This window comes from Ranitomeya imitator, chromosome 8 (genome assembly GCF_032444005.1).
Source record: "Ranitomeya imitator isolate aRanImi1 chromosome 8, aRanImi1.pri, whole genome shotgun sequence".
Classification (NCBI taxonomy): Eukaryota; Metazoa; Chordata; class Amphibia; order Anura; family Dendrobatidae; genus Ranitomeya; species Ranitomeya imitator.
Window position 1 is genome coordinate 45,383,868 of NC_091289.1, and position 19,896 is coordinate 45,403,763.

At 45.5% G+C, this 19,896-nt stretch overlaps 1 protein-coding gene across 5 annotated transcripts in view; it reads right to left on the bottom strand.

Moving 5' to 3' along the window:
• The window catches only part of NISCH (nischarin), an 85,539-nt gene extending 65,961 nt beyond the window's left edge, over positions 1–19,578 (bottom strand). For all 5 annotated transcript variants that reach the window (XR_011315020.1, XR_011315021.1, XR_011315019.1 and 2 more), the window contains exons 1-7: positions 19,390–19,578; positions 16,051–16,134; positions 15,395–15,577; positions 8,625–8,673; positions 6,155–6,318; positions 5,952–6,047; positions 1,588–1,683 (exon numbers count right to left, since the gene is read on the bottom strand). Coding sequence is in view for 2 of the 5 variants with exons in the window: in XM_069736839.1 (XP_069592940.1) it covers positions 1,588–1,683; positions 5,952–6,047; positions 6,155–6,318; positions 8,625–8,673; positions 15,395–15,577; positions 16,051–16,134; positions 19,390–19,476 (759 nt within the window). In the remaining 3 variants the exon portion in view is untranslated. The remainder of the gene's footprint in view (positions 1–1,587; positions 1,684–5,951; positions 6,048–6,154; positions 6,319–8,624; positions 8,674–15,394; positions 15,578–16,050; positions 16,135–19,389) is intronic.
• Between the last annotated feature and the right edge of the window lie 318 nt (positions 19,579–19,896).

A 19,896-nucleotide genomic window follows, 5' to 3' on the forward strand; every position in this document is an offset into this window, starting at 1 on the left:
ATCAAAAATAAAAAACTGTGCTATTCTTACCTTAAGGCGTCCACCGATGACCGCTAAGTCATCTGGGTAATTTTGCAATGCATCACTGGGAATGGAAGCTGGCAGCAGCATCGCGCGCATCGGCACAGCTTCGCTGGACGCCGGAGGGTGAGTATATAACTGTGCTATATACTACGTGGCCTGTGCTATATACTGTGTGGGCTGTGCTATATATTACGTGGGCTGTGTTATATACTACGTGGGCTGTGCTATATACTACGTGCAGAAGAAACGGATGGCTGGCACACAACTTAGGGTAGATTTTATGGTGCTAGTGAACGGATTCAGAGATCCCATAAACAGCAAAGTCAATAATCACTGCACTCATATCAAATCAGATTTTGCTTCAAGTGAGATTTGTGAATTTAATAGGTGATAAGCGACAGGTAATTTGACGTTTCGGCCACTCTGTGGCCTTGATCACGATGTCGCGTTGCAATAATGCATCAATCGTATTTGCATAGTCTCATCAGGGAGAAGAGAAATATTGTTAGGAAGGTCACTAATGGCCACCTTGGAGAGACATATGGTAGATAGATCTTGTGGCTAGGGTATGCTGAACGGTGTGCGCCGAAGGTTTTCGCTTCCTCCTTCTTCTTGGGCGCACACCTGCCAGCCCTCCCACTTTGCCACCAACGCCGGCTTGTACAGCCACGATCTCAGGCACCGCGTGACTTTCCTGCTCTACCTATATTTTCAGCAAAAATATCCACATCAAGGCTACTATTCAATCTAACGTGTGGTACCACCGTTCAGCATACCCTAGCCACAAGATCTATCTATGTCTCTCCAAGGTGGCCATTAGTGACATACCTAACAATATTTCTCTTCTCCCTGATGGGACTATGCAAATACGATTGATACATTATTGCAACGCGACATTGTGATCAAGGCCACAGAGTGGCCGAAACGTCAAATTACCTGTCGCTTATCACCTATTAATTAATAAATCTCACTTGAAGCAAAATCCGTTCTGATATGAGTGCAGTGATTATTGACTTTGCAATATACTACGTGGCAGTGTTATATACTACGTGGCTGTGCTATATACTACGTGGCCTGTGTTATATACTGCATGGGCTGTGCTATATATTACGTGGGCTGTGCTATATATTACGTGGGCTGTGCTATATATTACGAGGGCTGTGCTATATACTATGTGGCTGTCTGTTACGTGGGCTGTGCTATATACTATGTGTATGCTATATACTACATGGGCTGTGTTATATACTACGTGGCTGTGCTAAACGCGACGTACATAGATATTCTAGAATACCCAATGCGTTAGAATCGGGCCACCATCTAGTAGGAAATATCAGTCTTGATGAATTGCCCCCTTGCTGTGCTTCTTAAGCTTTGTGTATAAAGCCTTTTAGTGCAGGAGAATTCCGGTGGATGGGAATTATTTTGCAGCGGCTTCTCGGAGCTCCGTACAGAACTTCTACCCCACAAACATAGGACTAACAGCCTTGCACTGTGTAACAACAGATAAAGCAATAAAAAACTAAATAGGTTGATGGAAAAATCTGCATTTACTGAAGTTAGCACCTTTAATGAAGAAGTTGAATACTGAACCGTCATGGTTGCCAGTGTCTTCTTGCAAGAGGTGAATCCCTTGATAAGTTTGGCATCAGAATGGCAGATCTGAAAAACACAATCGGCGTGATAAGCGAGCACTGAGAGGACGAGAGGGGCCGGGGGCACATCCTGGAGGGGGGATTCATTATCTTTGCTGACTACATAAAACAGAACGCAGCTTCAAGGGATTCAGGCGACTGTCAGCTGCTTCACGTGATATAGAGGAGCTGGAGCGTTATCAGCGCTCACCGGGCGGGGGGCAATCAGCGCTGCCTGAAGACACAGGAAAACAAAATCTGACAGTTTCTAACAAAAGGGAAATATTACCAGGAAGGTTAAACAAAGTTTATACGTAGCACAGAGCGCACGCTACCTCTCTCAGGAGATGTTCACACAAGTCCAGGAGTTATTTTTGGGTCCCCATACTGGCCCCATTCATTGAAAGGGAATCCGTCACATCAATTTTAGCAACTAAACTGCCTAGTGTGTTAGTGATGGAAGGTGCATCAGAAACATTTTTTTTTTTTTTTTTTTTTGCTCCAAAGGGCACCGTAATCATCTCCAAAAATCTCTGTTTACTTATATAGTACCTTCACATTCAGTCATTGGGGTGGCACTTCATTTTCTTTCAGTCACGGGCTCATCATATTGTCCATGCCCACGCTCTCTGATTGATGTTCCGGGGTGCGCCGATGTCGAGCGGCTCCTTGCGCAGTGTCGAGCGGCTCTTTGGGCTTGCGCAGTGTCGAGCGCTTCCTTGGGCTTGCGCAGTGTCGAGCGCTTCCTTGCGCAGTGTCGAGCGGCTCCTTGCGCAGTGTCGAGCGGCTCCTTGGGCTTGCGCAGTGTCGAGCGCTTCCTTGCGCAGTGTCGAACGGCTCCTTGCACAGTGACGAGCGGTTCCTTGGGCTTGCACAGTGTCGAGCACTTCCTTGGGCAGTGTCGAACGGCTCCTTGCGCAATGTCGAGCGCTTCCTTGCGCAGTGTCGAGCGCTTCCTTGCGCAGTGTCGAGCGCTTCCTTGCGCAGTGTCGAGCGCTTCCTTGGGCTTGCGCAGTGTCGAGCGCTTCCTTGGGCAGTGTCGAGCGCTTCCTTGCGCAGTGTCGAGCGCTTCCTTGCGCCGTGTCGAGCGCTTCATTGCGCCGTGTCGAGCGCTTCCTTGCGCAGTGTCGAGCGCTTCCTTGCGCAGTGACAAGCGGTTCCTTGCGCAGTGACAAGCGGTTCCTTGGGCTTGTGCAGTGTTGAGCGGTTCCTTGCGTTTGCGCAGTGATGTGCATGGTCACAGAGACAGAGACTCACAGCCGATCCAGCGTATGCGCACACAGACAATTAACCTGGGTGTGTACACCCAGATTCAGTGCACATGCGTGAGGAGCCGCTCGTTACTGCAGAAACGCAGGATTTTAGAGCAGATTGATATTCCAGGGTGCACCGCCATTATGGTAATCAGATGAGCCTGTGACTGAAATAAAATGAAGCCCACCCCTGTGACTGAAAGAAAAAGGTACTATATAACTATACAAAGAGATTTTTGGAGAGGATCACGGTGCCGTTTGGATTAAAAACAATGTCCTACTGATGTACATTGCATCACTAACACACTGGGGACAGTTTAGTTCCCTTTAAATGGGAATGAAGAATCCTATTTTCCACACTATTTTAACCAGAACAAAAAACATATTTGAATAACTTTCATATCGATAGTAACTAGAGCCAGTTAGAATAGCGGGTCCTCAGTTATTTCTTTGGTTAACGGATGTGGTTTTTAGCAGTGTGCATGCCCAGAACAAGCTGGCAGCAATTAATAGTGAGCGCTGCGGCATATGCAATGAAGGATTACATCCAGATACTAGTCAGTGCCAGAATCAGGACGTTCTTTGTGAATGGAATTAGCATGCTGTACACTCCTGACCCTCTGACGATGAAGCCAACAATACCAGCTCCCCCCTACGTAACGTATATGCACCAATGCCAGTGTCTCCTATGTGATGTATATTCCCCAGTGCTAGCATCTCCTACGTGACGTATATGCACCAGTGCCAGCCTCTCACACATGATAAATATGCACCAGTGCCTCCTACGTGATGCATATGCACCAGTCCCAGTGTCTCCTGCATCACATATACAGCAGTTGCAGTGTTTCCTATGTAATGTATATAAAGCAGTTGTAGTGTCTCCTACGCAATGTCTACAGCATGCTCAGTGTCTCCTATGTGATATAGAAGGTGTCCGTAAAGCCATGGTGCACTTTTGGCTCCCTTTCTCTGGCCTAGACCTGTCCATGAGGAGGGATAAAAAGAACCAATCAAACAACACAAACTCATTTAAGCTGTTGCTGAGCCCCCAGTCAGATTAACCCCTGATAAACTGAACTCTGATTAATACACTGCCAGGTCTGTAACATCATGCGACCACAAGCCTATGCCAGCAGTGTGGTTTTCCATGCCAGTCGAGATGTGGACAATACAGAGGAAAGTGCAGTGTGTTCTGTGAGATCGACAATGATGCAAGATTTTTGCAGAAGATTGTGTTTAGCGATGAGGCTACCTTCCATATCTGTAGACATGTTCTTCGCCATAACATCTGAATATGGGCTGCTGAACATCTTCATGCCTATGTGGAGTACGAACGTAACACCCCTAAAGTGAATGTGTGGTGTGGCCTGATGCATGGTAAGGTGATAGGCCCATTTTTTTTGCTGAGTGGACTTTGACGGCAAACACGTATCTTGACATGTTGGAATTGTATGCAGTGCCAGAATTTCCAGAAGGTGTCATCTTTTAACAGGACGGCGCTCCTCCACACTACACCACCATTGTTCGTGAGTTTCCGGATAGAACATTCCCCCGGCGATGGATAGGCAGGGGTTCTGTCAAGCCATGGCCACCACGATCCCCGGATCTGACACCCTTAGGCTATGTGCACACGTTGCGGATTAGGCTTAGGAATTTCTGGTGCTGATTCTGCCTCTCCTGGCAGAAAACGCACCTGCGGATTTGTCGCGTTTCATGTGCGGTTCTGCAGCGTTTTTTGCTGCGGTTTTCTTGCGGATTTGCTGCATTTTTTTTACCCCTGCGGTTTTCTATAATGGAATGCTGCAGATTCACAAAAAAGAAGTGACATGCTACTTCTTTTAAACCACAGCGTTTCCGCAGCGGATTCTCCGCAAAGTGTGCACAGCATTTTTTTTTTCTCATTGATTTACATTGCACTGTAAATCAATTGCGGATCTGCAGCTTTTCTGCACTGCAAAAAACGCTGCAGATCCGCAGAGAATCCGCAACGTGTCCACATACCCTTAGACTTACTTTTGGAGTATGTGAAGTAACATGTGTACATTGAACGTATCAACGACATTAATCGCTTAAAACAGAGAATCACGGACGTTATTCATTCACTCTGTTACACTAGACGTCCTTACCCGTGTGTGGCAAGAACTTCACTATTTTTTGGATGTGTGTAAAGCAACAAATGGAGCCCACATCGAACTGCACTGAATAAGTATGAAACTGGGAGAGTTTTTCTTTTATTTGAAGCAGATTTCACATTTCTATCGTCTTGTGTTGCTTTCCAGTGACTGGTCAAAAGTGCACCATGACTTTACGGACACACTGTAAAGCAGTCTCAGTGTCTCCTATATGATATACATAAAGCAGTCTTGGGGTCTCCTATGTGATGTATGAAGCTGTTTCTCCTATATGATGCATATAAAAGTGGTTTCAGTGTCTTACATGATGTAACAGCAGTCTCAGTGTCTCCTATGTGATGTATATAAAGTGGTTTCAGTGTCTTCTACGTGATGTAACAGCAGTCTCTGTGTCTCCTATATGATGTTTATCCCTCACTGCTTGCGTTCTATAAATGTTACATAAGCAGTGATGAATTTCTCATTGTGAGGAGACCTGCAGTGTAATATACATCTGTGTTTAGAACCTCTTATTCCTGCGATTAGTTCATTACATTAAGATTGCAAAGAGTTGACTACACTGCAGACTGACACAAACCTGGTAAAGCAGCTGCGAGCAGCATCATCCATTCCACCCAACATCACAGCCTCACCAAAGAGGAGCAGCTCCAGTCATCGCAATAACGGCGAGTAAAATAATGGTTTGACCAAATGTACCAGAATCATTTTCAAGTTGGTAATTTTGCATTGCCGCAAATGATGTTATAAATATCCGAATGGCCCTTGGCAGAAAAAAGTTTCCCCAACCTTACACTATGGTAACAGCAGGCGCTTCCATAAGTTTTTATAAAGGTCGGATAGCACCTTTAATAGCACTGCAAGTTCTCAAAAAGAAATACTCTATGAGCACTGTTACATGGAGTACTACGTACCTGTACCTGACAAAGTGACTTGAATACAGAGAGATCGTATGGCAGTAAATGTTCTTGTAGGTTACTTGTTCCTACAGGACCTCGAGTGCCGCTGATCTGAGGAAGAACAGAAGAAAAACACTGGTTACTAATATACGGTTCTGCTGCTGAATAGGATCAACTGGTATGAAGAAAATCAGATGCCGCATCTTTATACCAGTTACCTTTAAGTACTTGAGTCTGCAGGTAAAGTCCAGGATATGCCCCAGGTCGGTTTTGGCATCTCCGTTGATGCATGTTGGCTTAGCATGCCGTAGTAACTGTGTTATTGTGTATAACTGGAGGGGTCTCATGTGAAACACTTCACCCGCTACGAGTAACTGTTCACCTGGAAGAAAATCAAAGTCCAATATAACCATTTTACAATGACCCCTGGACGAAGCATTTCATTGCGAAACGCGCGTCGGGTGTGGTGGACTCCAGGTTTTCCTCTATCATTTGGGTAAACACTTGTTTTTTTAGGCACTTTAGCGGTTAAAGTTAGGCAATGGCTGTCTTTATATTGCTTACGGACTGGGCTACATGGCTTGTTTAGCCTTATTACATAAATTATGGTACATACTGGTCTTGTGTGCAATATCTGTGTTACTCTTTATATGGAGTTATGTGTATTTTTGCGTTTATACTGAGCAACAACTATAGTACTACTTATCTATTGTTACAGAAAAACACCATTTCATGCCTTATCGCTTAATTCAATATGCCTATATCCTAAATGTGAAATATATTGTTACACCAAGTATTTATACAAGTTTTGTGATTATTTCCAGGTCTTTTTGTCCATCATTGTTCTGTGTTTGTGTCTCACCGTTGCCTATTTAGGCTATTTTACGACCATGTTGTGGTCTTTATGTCATTAATAAAGTGTATTTTATACTATTTTGTGTGTGGTGCCTTTCTCTATAGGTGTTTATTTCATGTTCGGCTAACCACGTTAGGATACATTATAGGTGTTGCATTTTACAATGACATCAAATCAATATTAAATCTTGTACTTTTCATTAGTCATCAGGGCACGCTACTCCCTACGTAGCGCACAATGTTGGTGTAGCCTCAAGTTTTTCACTTTCACAAAACAGGAAAAAAAAAAAAAAATGGATCACCCAATTTGTTGTGCAATTTTTTCCGAGTACCCTGATGACCCATATGTGGGGGAAAACCATTGTTTGAGCGCACAGCAGAGCTTGGAATGGAAGAAGCGCTATTGGACATTTAGTTTTGGCCGGAAAAGACTGCAGACGCCATGTAGCATTTGAAGACCCCCAAAAAGGTGCCAAAACAAAAAAAACACCTCCCACAAGTGACCCTATTTTGGAAATTACACCCCTCAAGGAATTGATCTAGGGATGTGGTGAACAATTTTAACCAACAGTTGCTTCACATGATTTTATAACATTGACACATGAAAAAGAAAAATTACATTTTTTTTCCACAAAAATGTTGTTTTTTCTTTTCACATCGAATAATACGAAGAAATGGACCCAAACATTTGTAAAGCAATTTCTTCCGAATGCTGCAATACCCAGTAAGTAGTCAGAAACTACTATTTGTAAAATTTGCAAATGTACGGTGGTTTGAGGGAACGCACTTCCTGCTGCGCCGTACATGTATGGCGGATGTTGTGTGTGTGTGTGTGTGTGCGCGTGCGTGCGTGTGGGTTAATACTTCCCATGTTATTAAGGGACAGATGAACTGATTAAAATAACAGTTTTTATTTTTTAACTTAACCTTTGAGCAGATATTGGATTCTTAACTGCAAGGCGCCTATTATAGTATTTTCTCCTTCAACAGAGTGGAGATTCTTCACTGGGGGAGTTTATTTTTTCCCCTGTATGGCGCTGTCAAATCCTAAGAAGGTAGAATCATACAGGTGTAAAAAAAAAAAAAAAAAAAAGGAAGAGCCCACACAGGTCAGAACTGGCTTTTTCAGTGTGATCTGGGAAAAATTATGTCTAAACTTAATCACACAGATTCCTCACTCCAGGACCCCTAATTGACATAAAGCAGGAGTCCTGTGCTCTAATGTCATCACATACAATGCTCTGGATTAGTGATGAGCGAGAATGTGCTCTGATAAGGTGTTATCTTGATCATGCTCATGTGTTAATAAAGTATCTTTGGTGTGCTCAAATAATATGTTCGAGTCCCTGTGCCTGAATGTTTTGCGATTGTTCAACAGCCTCAAAACATGAAAGGATTGCCTAACAAACAGGAAATCCCTGCATGTGTTGCGGCTGTCGAACAGCTGCGGAGACTTCAGGACGCTGAAGACACTCGTTAGCCCCCCGAGCATGCTCAGATAACACCTTATCCCAGCACGGTCGCTCATCGCTACCCTGGATACATCCCAGGTATCGTGGAGTTGTTCCCCAATGCCCAAGACAGATGTAGAGAATGTATGTGAGGATATCAGAGAGCAGCAGTCCTCCTGTAATATAGAAATATAGATAAAAGTGATTATGCGGCCACTAGAGTATTTATGACTAATTATAGAATAAGGTCCAGATCTTATTACAACTCCTAAAGCTCCCAATCAAAGTGCCATACAGCAAAGTCAAACGTTCTGCATCACATTTACTCTGTTACATGTCCGAGAAGATCATCTTTTCATCAGTTTAATAAGCGTAAAATTACCATTATGGAAAAGCTCCTCAGCCAGAACTGCTGCAATTCCATGGATTTCCTGAAAAAACACAAAGGATCCTTTATTACCGGCCAAGCACATGACATTCAGATGGTCAGACATCAATTTTACGGACGGAAATGGAAGGTTATCTTGTGACGACTAAGCTCCCAGTGATTCTAAAAAGAGTTATATCAGAGTGAACCACGTCTTTAATCTGATATCTGTACTGTAAGGAAACAAATGATAAAATATTTTAGGTATACTCTGGGCCAAACCGATAGGTGCAATAGGCCCCTGTGCAATACCCTGAACAGCACGATGAGGAGGCCGCTAGTCAGGGCATCCGGGCAAATAATGGAGACCTGGCTTTGCATGCGATGTGTACCCGCTATCTGCAATCATGTATGGAGGTATATGCTGCTACCTCAATAGGTCCGTCCTCCACAGAGGAGACACTGGCATACCTTGTGCATTAGTAAAAGAAAAAAAAAAAAGTGCAAGTGCGCTCACCAGAGCAGCCAATGATCCACAAGGCGTGCGGTGAGCGGACAAATCCTGACTCCGGTTTCAGGTAAGTAGACAAAAAGATAAAGTCTAGCTAAGGGCTCATTTCCACTTGTGTGAGAAAAAAACGGTCCGATTTACGGAACGAAAAAACTGATGTAACGTCTGCGAGTGCCATGTGAGTGTCATGCGAGTTTTTTATCGCAACATCCGTATGACATCCGTATTGCTGTCCGATTTTTACGCACCCGTGTCCTTAGAAAAGCTGGCAATTCAGCGCACAGTACAGTAAAATCACACTGACAGGTTAGATTAGAGTAGATATATACACATAGAATAGGTATATATACATATATATATATATGTCAGGGAGATATATATATATATATATATATATATATATATATATATATATATATATATATATATATATATTTCTTCCAGCGCGACATAGCTTTAAAGCTGGTAATTCAATTACCGGCTTTTGCTATCTCCTTCACAAACCCGACATGATATGAGACATGGTTTACATACAGTAAACCATCTCATATCACCATTTTTTTTTGCATATTCCACACTACTAATGTCAGTAGAGTGTATATGCAAAATTTGGCCGTTCTAGCTATTAAAATAAGGGGTTAAATGACGGAAAAAATTGGCGTGGGCTCCCGCACAATTTTCTCCGCCAGAGTAGTAAAGCCAGTGACTGAGGGCAGATATTAATAGCCTGGAGAGGGTCCATGGTTATTGCCCCCCCCCCCTGGCTAAAAACACCTGCCCCCAGCCACCCCAGAACAGGCACATCTGGAAGATGCGCCTATTCTGGCACTTGGCCACTCTCTTCCCATTCCCGTGTAGCGGTGGGATATGGGGTAATGAAGGGTTAATGCCACCTTGCTATTGTAAGGTGACATTAAGCCTAATTAATAATGGAGAGGCGTCAATTATGACACCTATCCATTATTAATCCAATACTAGTGAAGGGTTAAAAAAAAACAAAAAAACACACACATTATTAAAAATTTATTTATTTAAAAAAATCACAAAGGTTGTTGTATTAATTTATTCTACTCTCAATCCACTCACTGAAGATCCTCGATCTGTAAATTAAAAAAAAATAATAAACCAACAATATACTTACCTTCCGAGGATCTGGCACGTCCAACGATGTAGATCCATCTGAAGGGGTTAAAATATTTTGCAGACACAAGCTCCGCTAATGCAGGATGCTCATTTCTGCAAAACCCCGGCGAATGAAGCTAAATATAGGTCAATGATCTATATTTACCTTCATTTGCGGTGAGGAGCCCTCTGCTGGCATTTCCTAGATCGTGGGAACTTTCCTAGAAAGCTCCCTGGCTCGAGTTCATATGAGGACAACCAGCAGAGTGCGCCCTCTTATGATCTCGAGCCTGGGAGCTTTCTAGGAAAGTTCCCACGATCTAGGAACAGCCAGCAGAGGGCTCCTCACCACAAATGAAGCTAAATATAGATCATTGACCTATATTTAGCTTCATTCGCCGGGTTTTGCAGAAATGAGCATCCTGCATTAGCGGAGCTCGTGTCTGCAAAATATTTTAACCCCTTCAGATGGATCTACATCGTTGGACGTGCCAGATCCTCGGAAGGTATGTATATTGTTGGTTTATTATTTTTTTTTAATTTACAGATCGAGGGTCTTCAGTGAGTGGATTGAGAGTAGAATAAATTAATACAACAGCCTTTGTGATTTTTTCAATAAATTAAATTTTAATAATGTGTGGGTGTTTTCTTTTAACTCTTTACTAGTATTGGATTAATAATGGATAGGTGTCATAATTGACGCCTCTCCATTATTAATTAGGCTTAATGTCACCTTACAATAGCAAGGTGGCATTAACCCTTCATTACCCCATATCCCACCGCTACACGGGAATGGGAAGAGAGTGGCCAAGTGCCAGAATAGGCGCATCTTCCAGATGTGCCTGTTCTCGGGTGGCTGGGGGCAGGTGTTTTTAGCCAGGGTGGGCAATAACCGTGGACCCTCTCCAGGCTATTAATATCTGCCCTCAGTCACTGGCTTTACTACTCTGGCGGAGAAAATTGTGCGGGAGCCCACGCCAATTTTTTCCGTCATTTAACCCCTTAGTTTACTAGCTAGAACGGCCAAATTTTGCATATACACACTACTGACCTTAGTAGTGTGGAATATGCAAAAAAAAATGGTGATATGAGATGGTTTACTGTATGTAAACCAGGTCTCATATCATGTCGGGTTTAGGAAGGAAAAAGCAAAAGCTGGTAATTGAATTACCAGCTTTAAAGCTATCTCACGCTGCATTAAATATAAATCTATATATATATGTGTCTCCCTGACATATATATATGTATATATACCTATTCTATGTGTATATATCTACTCTAATCTAACCTGTCAGTGTGATTTTACTGTACTCTACGCTGAATTGCCGGCTTTTCTAAGGACATGGGTGCGTAAAAATCGGACAGCACTCGCATGGTGCGAGTGCTGTGCGTTTTTTTTCTCGCACCCATTGACTTGCATTGGCGAGTCTCGTCCGAGAATCGCAGCAATACGCAGCATGCTGCGATTTTTTTCTCAGCCGACACAGATTTTTCTCAGTCCGATTTCGGCTGAGAAAAAAAAAATCGCAATTGGAATGTCACCTATTGATTAACATTGGTCCGAGTGCAATCCGATTTTTTATCGGATTGCACTCGTCCGTCTTCCTCGCAAGTGGAAAGGGGCCCTAACACAAACATTTTTTTTTTTGGAAAAGCAAGTGAAAAATAAAATTATTTATTTGAATGCTTAAAAAAAAAAAAAAAAACACACACAAAAAAAAAAAAAAGAAAATCAGAAACAAACCATAGCATTAGGCCTACACGTTTCAAGCGCTACCACACTCATAAACCATCTGTGATTAAAGGGACTCTGTCACCTGAATTTGGCGGGACTGGTTTTGGGTCATATGGGCGGAGTTTTCGGGTGTTTGATTTACCCTTTCCTTACCCGCTGGCTGCATGCTGGCTGCAATATTGGATTGAAGTTCATTCTCTGTCCTCCATAGTACACGCCTGCGCAAAGCAATCTTGCCTTGTGCAGGCATGTACTACGGAGGACAGAGAATGAACTTCAATCCAATATTGCAGCCAGCATGCAGCCAGCGGGTAAGGAAAGGGTGAATCAAACACCCAAAAACTCCGCCCATATGACCCAAAACCAGTCCCGCCAAATTCAGGTGACAGGTTCCCTTTAAGAACATGGTTAGTCCTGTACTTGGACCCTAAAGTTCAATTGGGAGACAGAAAGCAGGGAATGCAGGCACTGTCCATTTCTATAGATATGAATGGGACTGTCAGTAAAAAGCCATAAAATAACGTTCAGATCGCTTTCAGGCCAAAAAAAGGAATTTGGGGGTCTGACTCCATCATTGCTACTTTAATAACCTGTCTCTATGCTGGGTTATAGGAGTACAAATAAAGTTGCTGTTGTAAAACTCTACCATGGACCCCTGCAAATATTTGCTTGGCACCTTCATCCTCGGGGGATACCCTAATACTTCAATCTGCGTCCTACACAGGTACCCTTAGGCTATGTGCACACATTCAAGATTTCTTGCAGAAATTTCCTGTGCAAAACCGGACATCTTGTGCAAGAAATCCGCATGCGTTTTTACCGCGATTTTACAGCGTTTTTGGTGCGTTTTTTTTTTGCGGAGGTTCCCAATGCAATAATATAGTGGAAAATCCGCAAAAAATCCGCAAAATTCATGAACATGCTGCGTTTTTTACCGCGATGCGTTTTTTTCGTGGAAAAAACACGCATCATGTGCACAAAAATTGTGGAATGCACTCTAAATGATGGGATGCATAACGTACGCGTTTTTTTCACGTTTTTATAGCGAAAAAACAAAAAAAAAACGCAAAAAATCTGCAACGTGTGCAGACAGCTTTAGACAGACTCAGGTTTTACTTTTTTTTTTTTTTTTTTTAACCATAAAATTTTTATTTTATTAAACATTTTAGAACAAAACAGGGTCTTACAAGCATTTAGTTTCTGTATAGAATGCATGAACAGTAAACGATATAAACAATATAGACGATATAAGGCCATCAATGACCTTAATTCTACAAAGATGTAAATGACAAAGACAATACAATAAGGGGTAGAGGGAAGGGAGGAAAGAGGGGAAAAAAAAAAAAAAAAAGGGAAAAACCTCAGTTAAATCGATTAATCAAATCCGAACTCAGTCGCACTACAGGTCGGATCCCGCTGCATAATAATCCCACGGGGACCATATAGCCTGGAAGCGCACCACCGAGTCATTTAGTAAGGCTGTAAGGTGTTCCATCCTTCTGACATCCATGATCCGTCCAAGGAGGATCTGAAGCGAAGGGGGACTCGGCTGTCTCCAAAAACGCGCAATCAGGCATCTGGCCGCCGTAAGGATATGTTGCAATAATCTATTGGAAAGTTTGCCCATACCCGGCGCCCCGTGACCCAGGAGAAGCACTAGCGGGTTTAGTTCTATGTCTGCATGCAATACCTTATCTATGAGGGACTTATCCTGACCCCAAAAGGGCACAATTTTTGGGCATGACCAAAATATGTGGACAAGAGACCCAGTGCTTCCCCCACATCTCCAACAGGAGGGAGGGATAGAGGGATTCAGTCCATGCAGAAACTCTGGAGTGTGATACCAGTGCATTAGTATCTTATAGATATTTTCTCTGTAGAGAGTACATACTGATGATTTTGCGGCATTCCTCCAAATGACAGACCACTCTCGGGGAGAAATACGCCGCTCCAAGGCGGCCTCCCACTTGCGCATATATAGAAAAGATTCACCAGACCCATCCTGTGGATCCGATAAAATGTTGTAAATTTCTGAAATCAGACCCATGGTGTCCACGCCTCTCCTGCAAATTTTCTCGAAATCCGTGGGGATAGAAGCTCCCGCTTTACCATATAGGGAGTTAGCAAAATCTCTAATTTGTAGGTATTGAAAGAATTCCCTGTTGGAAATCGAGAAATGTTGCTTAAGATAATCAAAGGAGTGAATCTCCATGGTCTCCCCGTCTATAATGTCCGCAAATCTAAATAGGCCTGCTTTAAGCCAAGGGTGAACCATAGGAGATTCTAAACTGCCTGAGAGCTGTGGATGATAGATGAAGGACACCAGGGGGGAGCAAGGTGACATGAGGGCGAATCTCCGTGTGCAGGTGTTCCAAATGTCACGAGTGGACTGCATGGGGCCTAGAAGGGGTGGAAAGGACTTACATTGTGCTGGCGACCATAAAAGAGAGTTAGGGGACTCAGGTTTTACTTAAACTTACGGTTTGGTTGGAGTTCATGAACTAAAGAACAAATACTCGTATAGATGACCGATCACAGACTGTCGTTATCAGAGATTAAAGTCGCCCATGTTTGCTGTTTTGTTCGCTAAATAGATCCTTCATTCAACTAACGATCTTCCATTAAAATACTACACCCAGATCTTCAGTCATTGCCTGGTGTAAGAGCTCATAGTGCCAGGCTGAGTGACCACAATGGCCAAATCAAGACTAAAATATGTACGGCTGCAATGGGTAATGATTTTTCGGAGGATGACCACTTTGATAAGGTGCTATCTGTGCATACTCAGGTGCAAATAGAGTATCTTCAGTGTGCTCGAAAAATGCGTGCGAGTCCCCGCAACTGCATGTCTCGCGGCTGTTTGACAGCTGCGACACTTGCAGGGGTGGCCTGTTTGTTAGGCAGGGTGGCACGGTGGCGCAGTGGATAGCACAGTAGCCTTGCAGCGCTGGAGTCCCAGGTTCAAACCCCACCAAGGACAACATCTGCAAAGAGTTTGTATGTTCTCTCCGTGTTTGCGTGGGTTTCCACCGGGTTTTCTCTGGTTTCCTCCCACATTCCAAAGACATACTGATAGGGAATTTAGACTGCGAGCCCCATTGGGGACAGCGATGATAATGTGTGCAACCTGTAAAGCGCTGCGGAATATGTTAGCGCTATATAAAAATAAAGATTATTATTTATTATTATTAGGCAACCCCTGTATGTGTTGCGGTTGTCGAACAGCTGCGAGACATGAAGCCGCAGGGTGTTCAAAAGAGTATCGTCGGCATGCTCAAATACCATTAGCACACAAGCATGCTCAGATAACACCTTATCTGATCACACTCGCTCATCATTCACTTTAATGACAGCATGTCTGTGCACAGATGGATTAAAGCAGCAGGTCTTGTTACCAGTACCTTGTAATGAACTTACATATAAGTGAAAGTGCAGGAACTGTGATAAAACTTTAGGTACACTGGTGGGAAACGTTGTGAGCAGAGCTTGTAGATAGACCTCCAGATCCTTCTGTCTTTTTTCCACCAAGCTTTTGGAGTTCTTTCCGATTATCTTTTTCGGAGGCAATAAATTCCGCTCGATTTTGTTCTCCGCTGTCAGCTGCAACCCAAAACAGGATAAAAATTAAGGCAAGAATCATATTCTAAAACTTGATTTCATGAAGCAGGTCCTCCGATGTAGCAGGCAGCACCATCTTTCCAATTAACAGAAAGGGAGAATTAACATAACGAAATCAAACATTTCAACCACCCACTGAAATCAATGGGATGCTGAACTGATCAGTTACATTTCGTTCTTCTGCGCCGATAAAAAAAAAAAAAAAAACCCTCTTCAGAACTCAGCCTTACTTTATACCGTTTTGATGGAACTTTACGTTCCCCAAGTCGTCTTCTCATGTGACCTTAATCCAAGCAGAAATTACAGCTCATTTAACTGAGAATGAAAAATACTCCAAATCTCAGAGATCTTTCTATAAGTATAAGACAATCATCCATGCTGACGGTCTCCAAGACCTGAGCTCCAGCACTGAAATGAAACACGGGCTCACTTGGGAGTCTAGCTTTAATACTCACCTTTTCATGAAGATCATAAAAGTCACTGTAACGATGCTTTACAGTCCAATTATATACACCAGTGTAAACTTCAATGATATACACCTAAGACAGACAAAAAACAGAAAGTAAGAAAATGTAGGTCACAATATATTTATAGGCCTTCCATACAGTATAAATCAGGGCTGGGCCAACCAAGTAGCCAGGTACTAGGAAAATGGTGTTGGCAAACCTGCTCTTCGTGCATTCCATGTCTGGGTGTTTCCAGCTGGTGCTGAATGCATGGCACTATATTATTGCCGTCAGAACGAAGCTCCATCACTCCATGCAAAAATGGCCACAGACTGCAGAAAAACGGAAAAGCGATATGTTGGGAGACGCCACCGCCGCTGCGACCAAGATGGGGAAGCGAGGGAGCAGCCGCTGCCGAGCCCAAAACGGGGAAGCGAGGGAGCAGCCACTGCCGAGCCCAAAACGGGGAAGCGAGGGAGCAGCCACTGCCAAGCCCAAAACGGGGAAGCGAGGGAGCCGCCGCTGCCGAGCCCAAAACGGGGAAGCGAGGGAGCAGCCACTGCCAAGCCCAAAACGGGGAAGCGAGGGAGCAGCCACTGCCAAGCCCAAAACGGGGAAGCGAGGGAGCAGCCGCTGCCGAGCCCAAAACGGGGAAGCGAGGGAGCAGCCGCTGCCGAGCCCAAAACGGGGAAGCGAGGGAGCAGCCGCTGCCGAGCTCAAAACGGGGAAGCGAGGGAGCAGCCGCTGCCGAGCTCAAAACGGGGAAGCGAGGGAGCAGCCACTGCCAAGCCCAAAACGGGGAAGCGAGGGAGCAGCCACTGCCAAGCCCAAAACGGGGAAGCGAGGGAGCAGCCACTGCCAAGCCCAAAACGGGGAAGCGAGGGAGCAGCCACTGCCAAGCCCAAAACGGGGAAGCGAGGGAGCAGCCGCTGCCGAGCTCAAAACGGGGAAGCGAGGGAGCAGCCACTGCCAAGCCCAAAACGGGGAAGCGAGGGAGCCGCCGCTGCCAAGCCCAAAACGGGGAAGCGAGGGAGCCGCCGCTGCCGAGCCCAAAACGGGGAAGCGAGGGAGCCGCCGCTGCCGAGCCCAAAAAGGGGAAGCGAGGGAGCCGCCGCTGCCGAGCCCAAAAAGGGGAAGCGAGGGAGCCGCCGCTGCCGAGCCCAAAACGGGGAAGCGAGGGAGCCGCCGCCGCCGAGACCAAAATGGGGAAGCCAGGGAGCCGCCGCCGAGACCACCAGGGAAGGGAGGGAGCTGCCACCGGGACCACCGGGGAAGGGAGGGAGCCGCCGCCGGGACTACCAGGGAAGGGAGGGAGCCGCCACCGGGACTACCAGGGAAGGGAGGGAGCCGCCGCCGGGACTACCAGGGAAGGGAGGGAGCCGCCGCCAGGACTACCAGGGAAGGGAGGGAGCCGCCGCCAGGACTACCAGGGAAGGGAGGGAGCCGCCGCCAGGACTACCAGGGAAGGGAGGGAGCCGCCACCGGGACTACCAGGGAAGGGAGGGAGCCGCCGCCAGGACTACCAGGGAAGGGAGGGAGCCGCCGCCGGGACTACCAGGGAAGGGAGGGAGCCGCCGCCGGGACTACCAGGGAAGGGAGGGAGCCGCCACCGGGACTACCAGGGAAGGGAGGGAGCCGCCGCCGGGACTACCAGGGAAGGGAGGGAGCCGCCGCCAGGACTACCAGGGAAGGGAGGGAGCCGCCGCCAGGACTACCAGGGAAGGGAGGGAGCCGCCGCCAGGACTACCAGGGAAGGGAGGGAGCCGCCGCCGAGACCAACAGGGAAGGGAGGGAGCCACCGCCAAGACCAACGGGGAAGGGAGGAAGCCACCGCCAAGACCAACAGGGAAGGGAGGGAGCCACCGCCAAGACTACTGGGTAAATTATGGGGTCTAATTTGGTCTTCCCAGGAAATAATAGTGTGGGTGTAACAAAGTTACTTATTAAGCGAGTAGAGCTAAAATTGTGCGAAAGAGGGCACTGTCGTTAATCAGGGGAGCTCACTTTTTATTGGGGGAAAACCTCAAGTGATGTATAAGGTGAGACCCAGACATAGCTAGATGAAGCCTCTATAATAAATCATTTGCTGTACGGCACATCAATGCTGGCTCCTAACTTCTGGACTTGCCCCCTTTATTGCAAATGTCAGACGCAAGGGTTCAATATATGGCTGGCGCCACCATCTGAGGCATTGCAGTATACAGTTCATAGGTTTAAAGAGGTTGTCCGCTACTTTTGTACTGATGACCTATCCTAGGATAGGTCATCAGGGTCTGATCCGTCGGGGTCCGACACCCAGCACTCACGACGACCAGCTTTTATCTGCGACCGGAAGTACTCACTTGCGTAGCTGCTCCGTCTACTGATAGTGGCCACAGCAGGGTACTGCATATCGGTCTCCTAATCGAATCAATAGGAGGGAGATGTGCAGTACCCTGCGGCGGCCACAGTCAGAAGATGGAGCTGCTACGCCACTGACCATTTCTGGCCAGAGGCGGCCGATAACAGCGGACTGGTGGGGGTGCCAGACCCTGATGACCTATCCTAGGATACATCATCAATGCTAAAATAGTGGACAACCTCTTTTTAAGTTTCCATGGTGAAATAAATTAAAACATTTTTTAAAATATCAGTTTCAATCACGTTCCCTTTGCACATACAGACATAAGAAAATAAACATATTTGATATTTTCGGGTCCGAAAAGTCTAAATCTAATATTATTCAACCAAACATAAATGCTGTACAGTACAGTAGAAAAAATAACTGAAATAAAAAAAAAATTGCCTTTTTCCAGTCGCTGCGCCCTCCTCCCCCCAAAAAATTCAATGCAAAACAATAAAAAGGTTCTATGTGCACAAAAAATATATATATTCCCCCCCATTTGGTAAAATGTCCCCATTTTTCAGCGCATTGTTCAGCGTCACAGCAAACCTACAAATGGTTCTATCCTCCATTACAGTCTCTGAATTGACAATTTTGGGGTCCGGTCCTCGGTTTGGGGGTATTGCAGGTTCCCAGTAGGAGCCCATACTGCCGCTCTGAGGACAGGAGACACTGAGGATGTGGAATATCACTGGAAAAACTACACAAATGCCCCCCAAAAGTTGCTGCAATGGATTTTTTGCTTGTAGCTGTGGTAAAACTACAACTCCCATCATGCCTCGGCAGCCGATGGCTCTGAAAGAGTGCTGGGAGTTGTAGTTTTGCAGCAGTCTCAGAGCCTCTGGCTGCAGACACTATTATTTTAGAAGTAAATAGTCCCATACAGCTTCATGTGATACACGACTGCTCCGCACAGCTGGGGCCACCGTGCACATAGATCACTGCGCCCGGGCCCGGCCACTCACCGTGTAATTGTCCACCAGCTCCGAGCCGATAACCTTCACCTCAGGCTGCTCCTCACCATCGTCCGTAAACCCCTCCTTGTCCTCCATGGTGGCCGCTGTGAACGGAGAACGATCCCAGTTCCCCGGGTCAGTCGCTCTCTCCGGCTGCTGGAGCCGCCATGTTTGTTTACGCAGCGATCACAGTTCAACAAACTTTATTGACATGTTCACAAGATAACAGTGAGTGTCGGTAGGCTGCGCTGCACACACACAGGAGGCGAGTGCTGTACACAGTATACAGCATGACTGTATATATATAGTCCTAACTGAGTACATTGAGGGAACACTATATACCCTGACTGTATACCATGGGGGGCAGTATATACCCTGACTGTATACCATGGGGGACGATATACACCCTGACTGTATACCATGGGGGACGATATACACCCTGACTGTATACCATGGGGGGCAGTATATACCCTGACTGTATACCATGGGGGACGATATACACCCTGACTGTATACC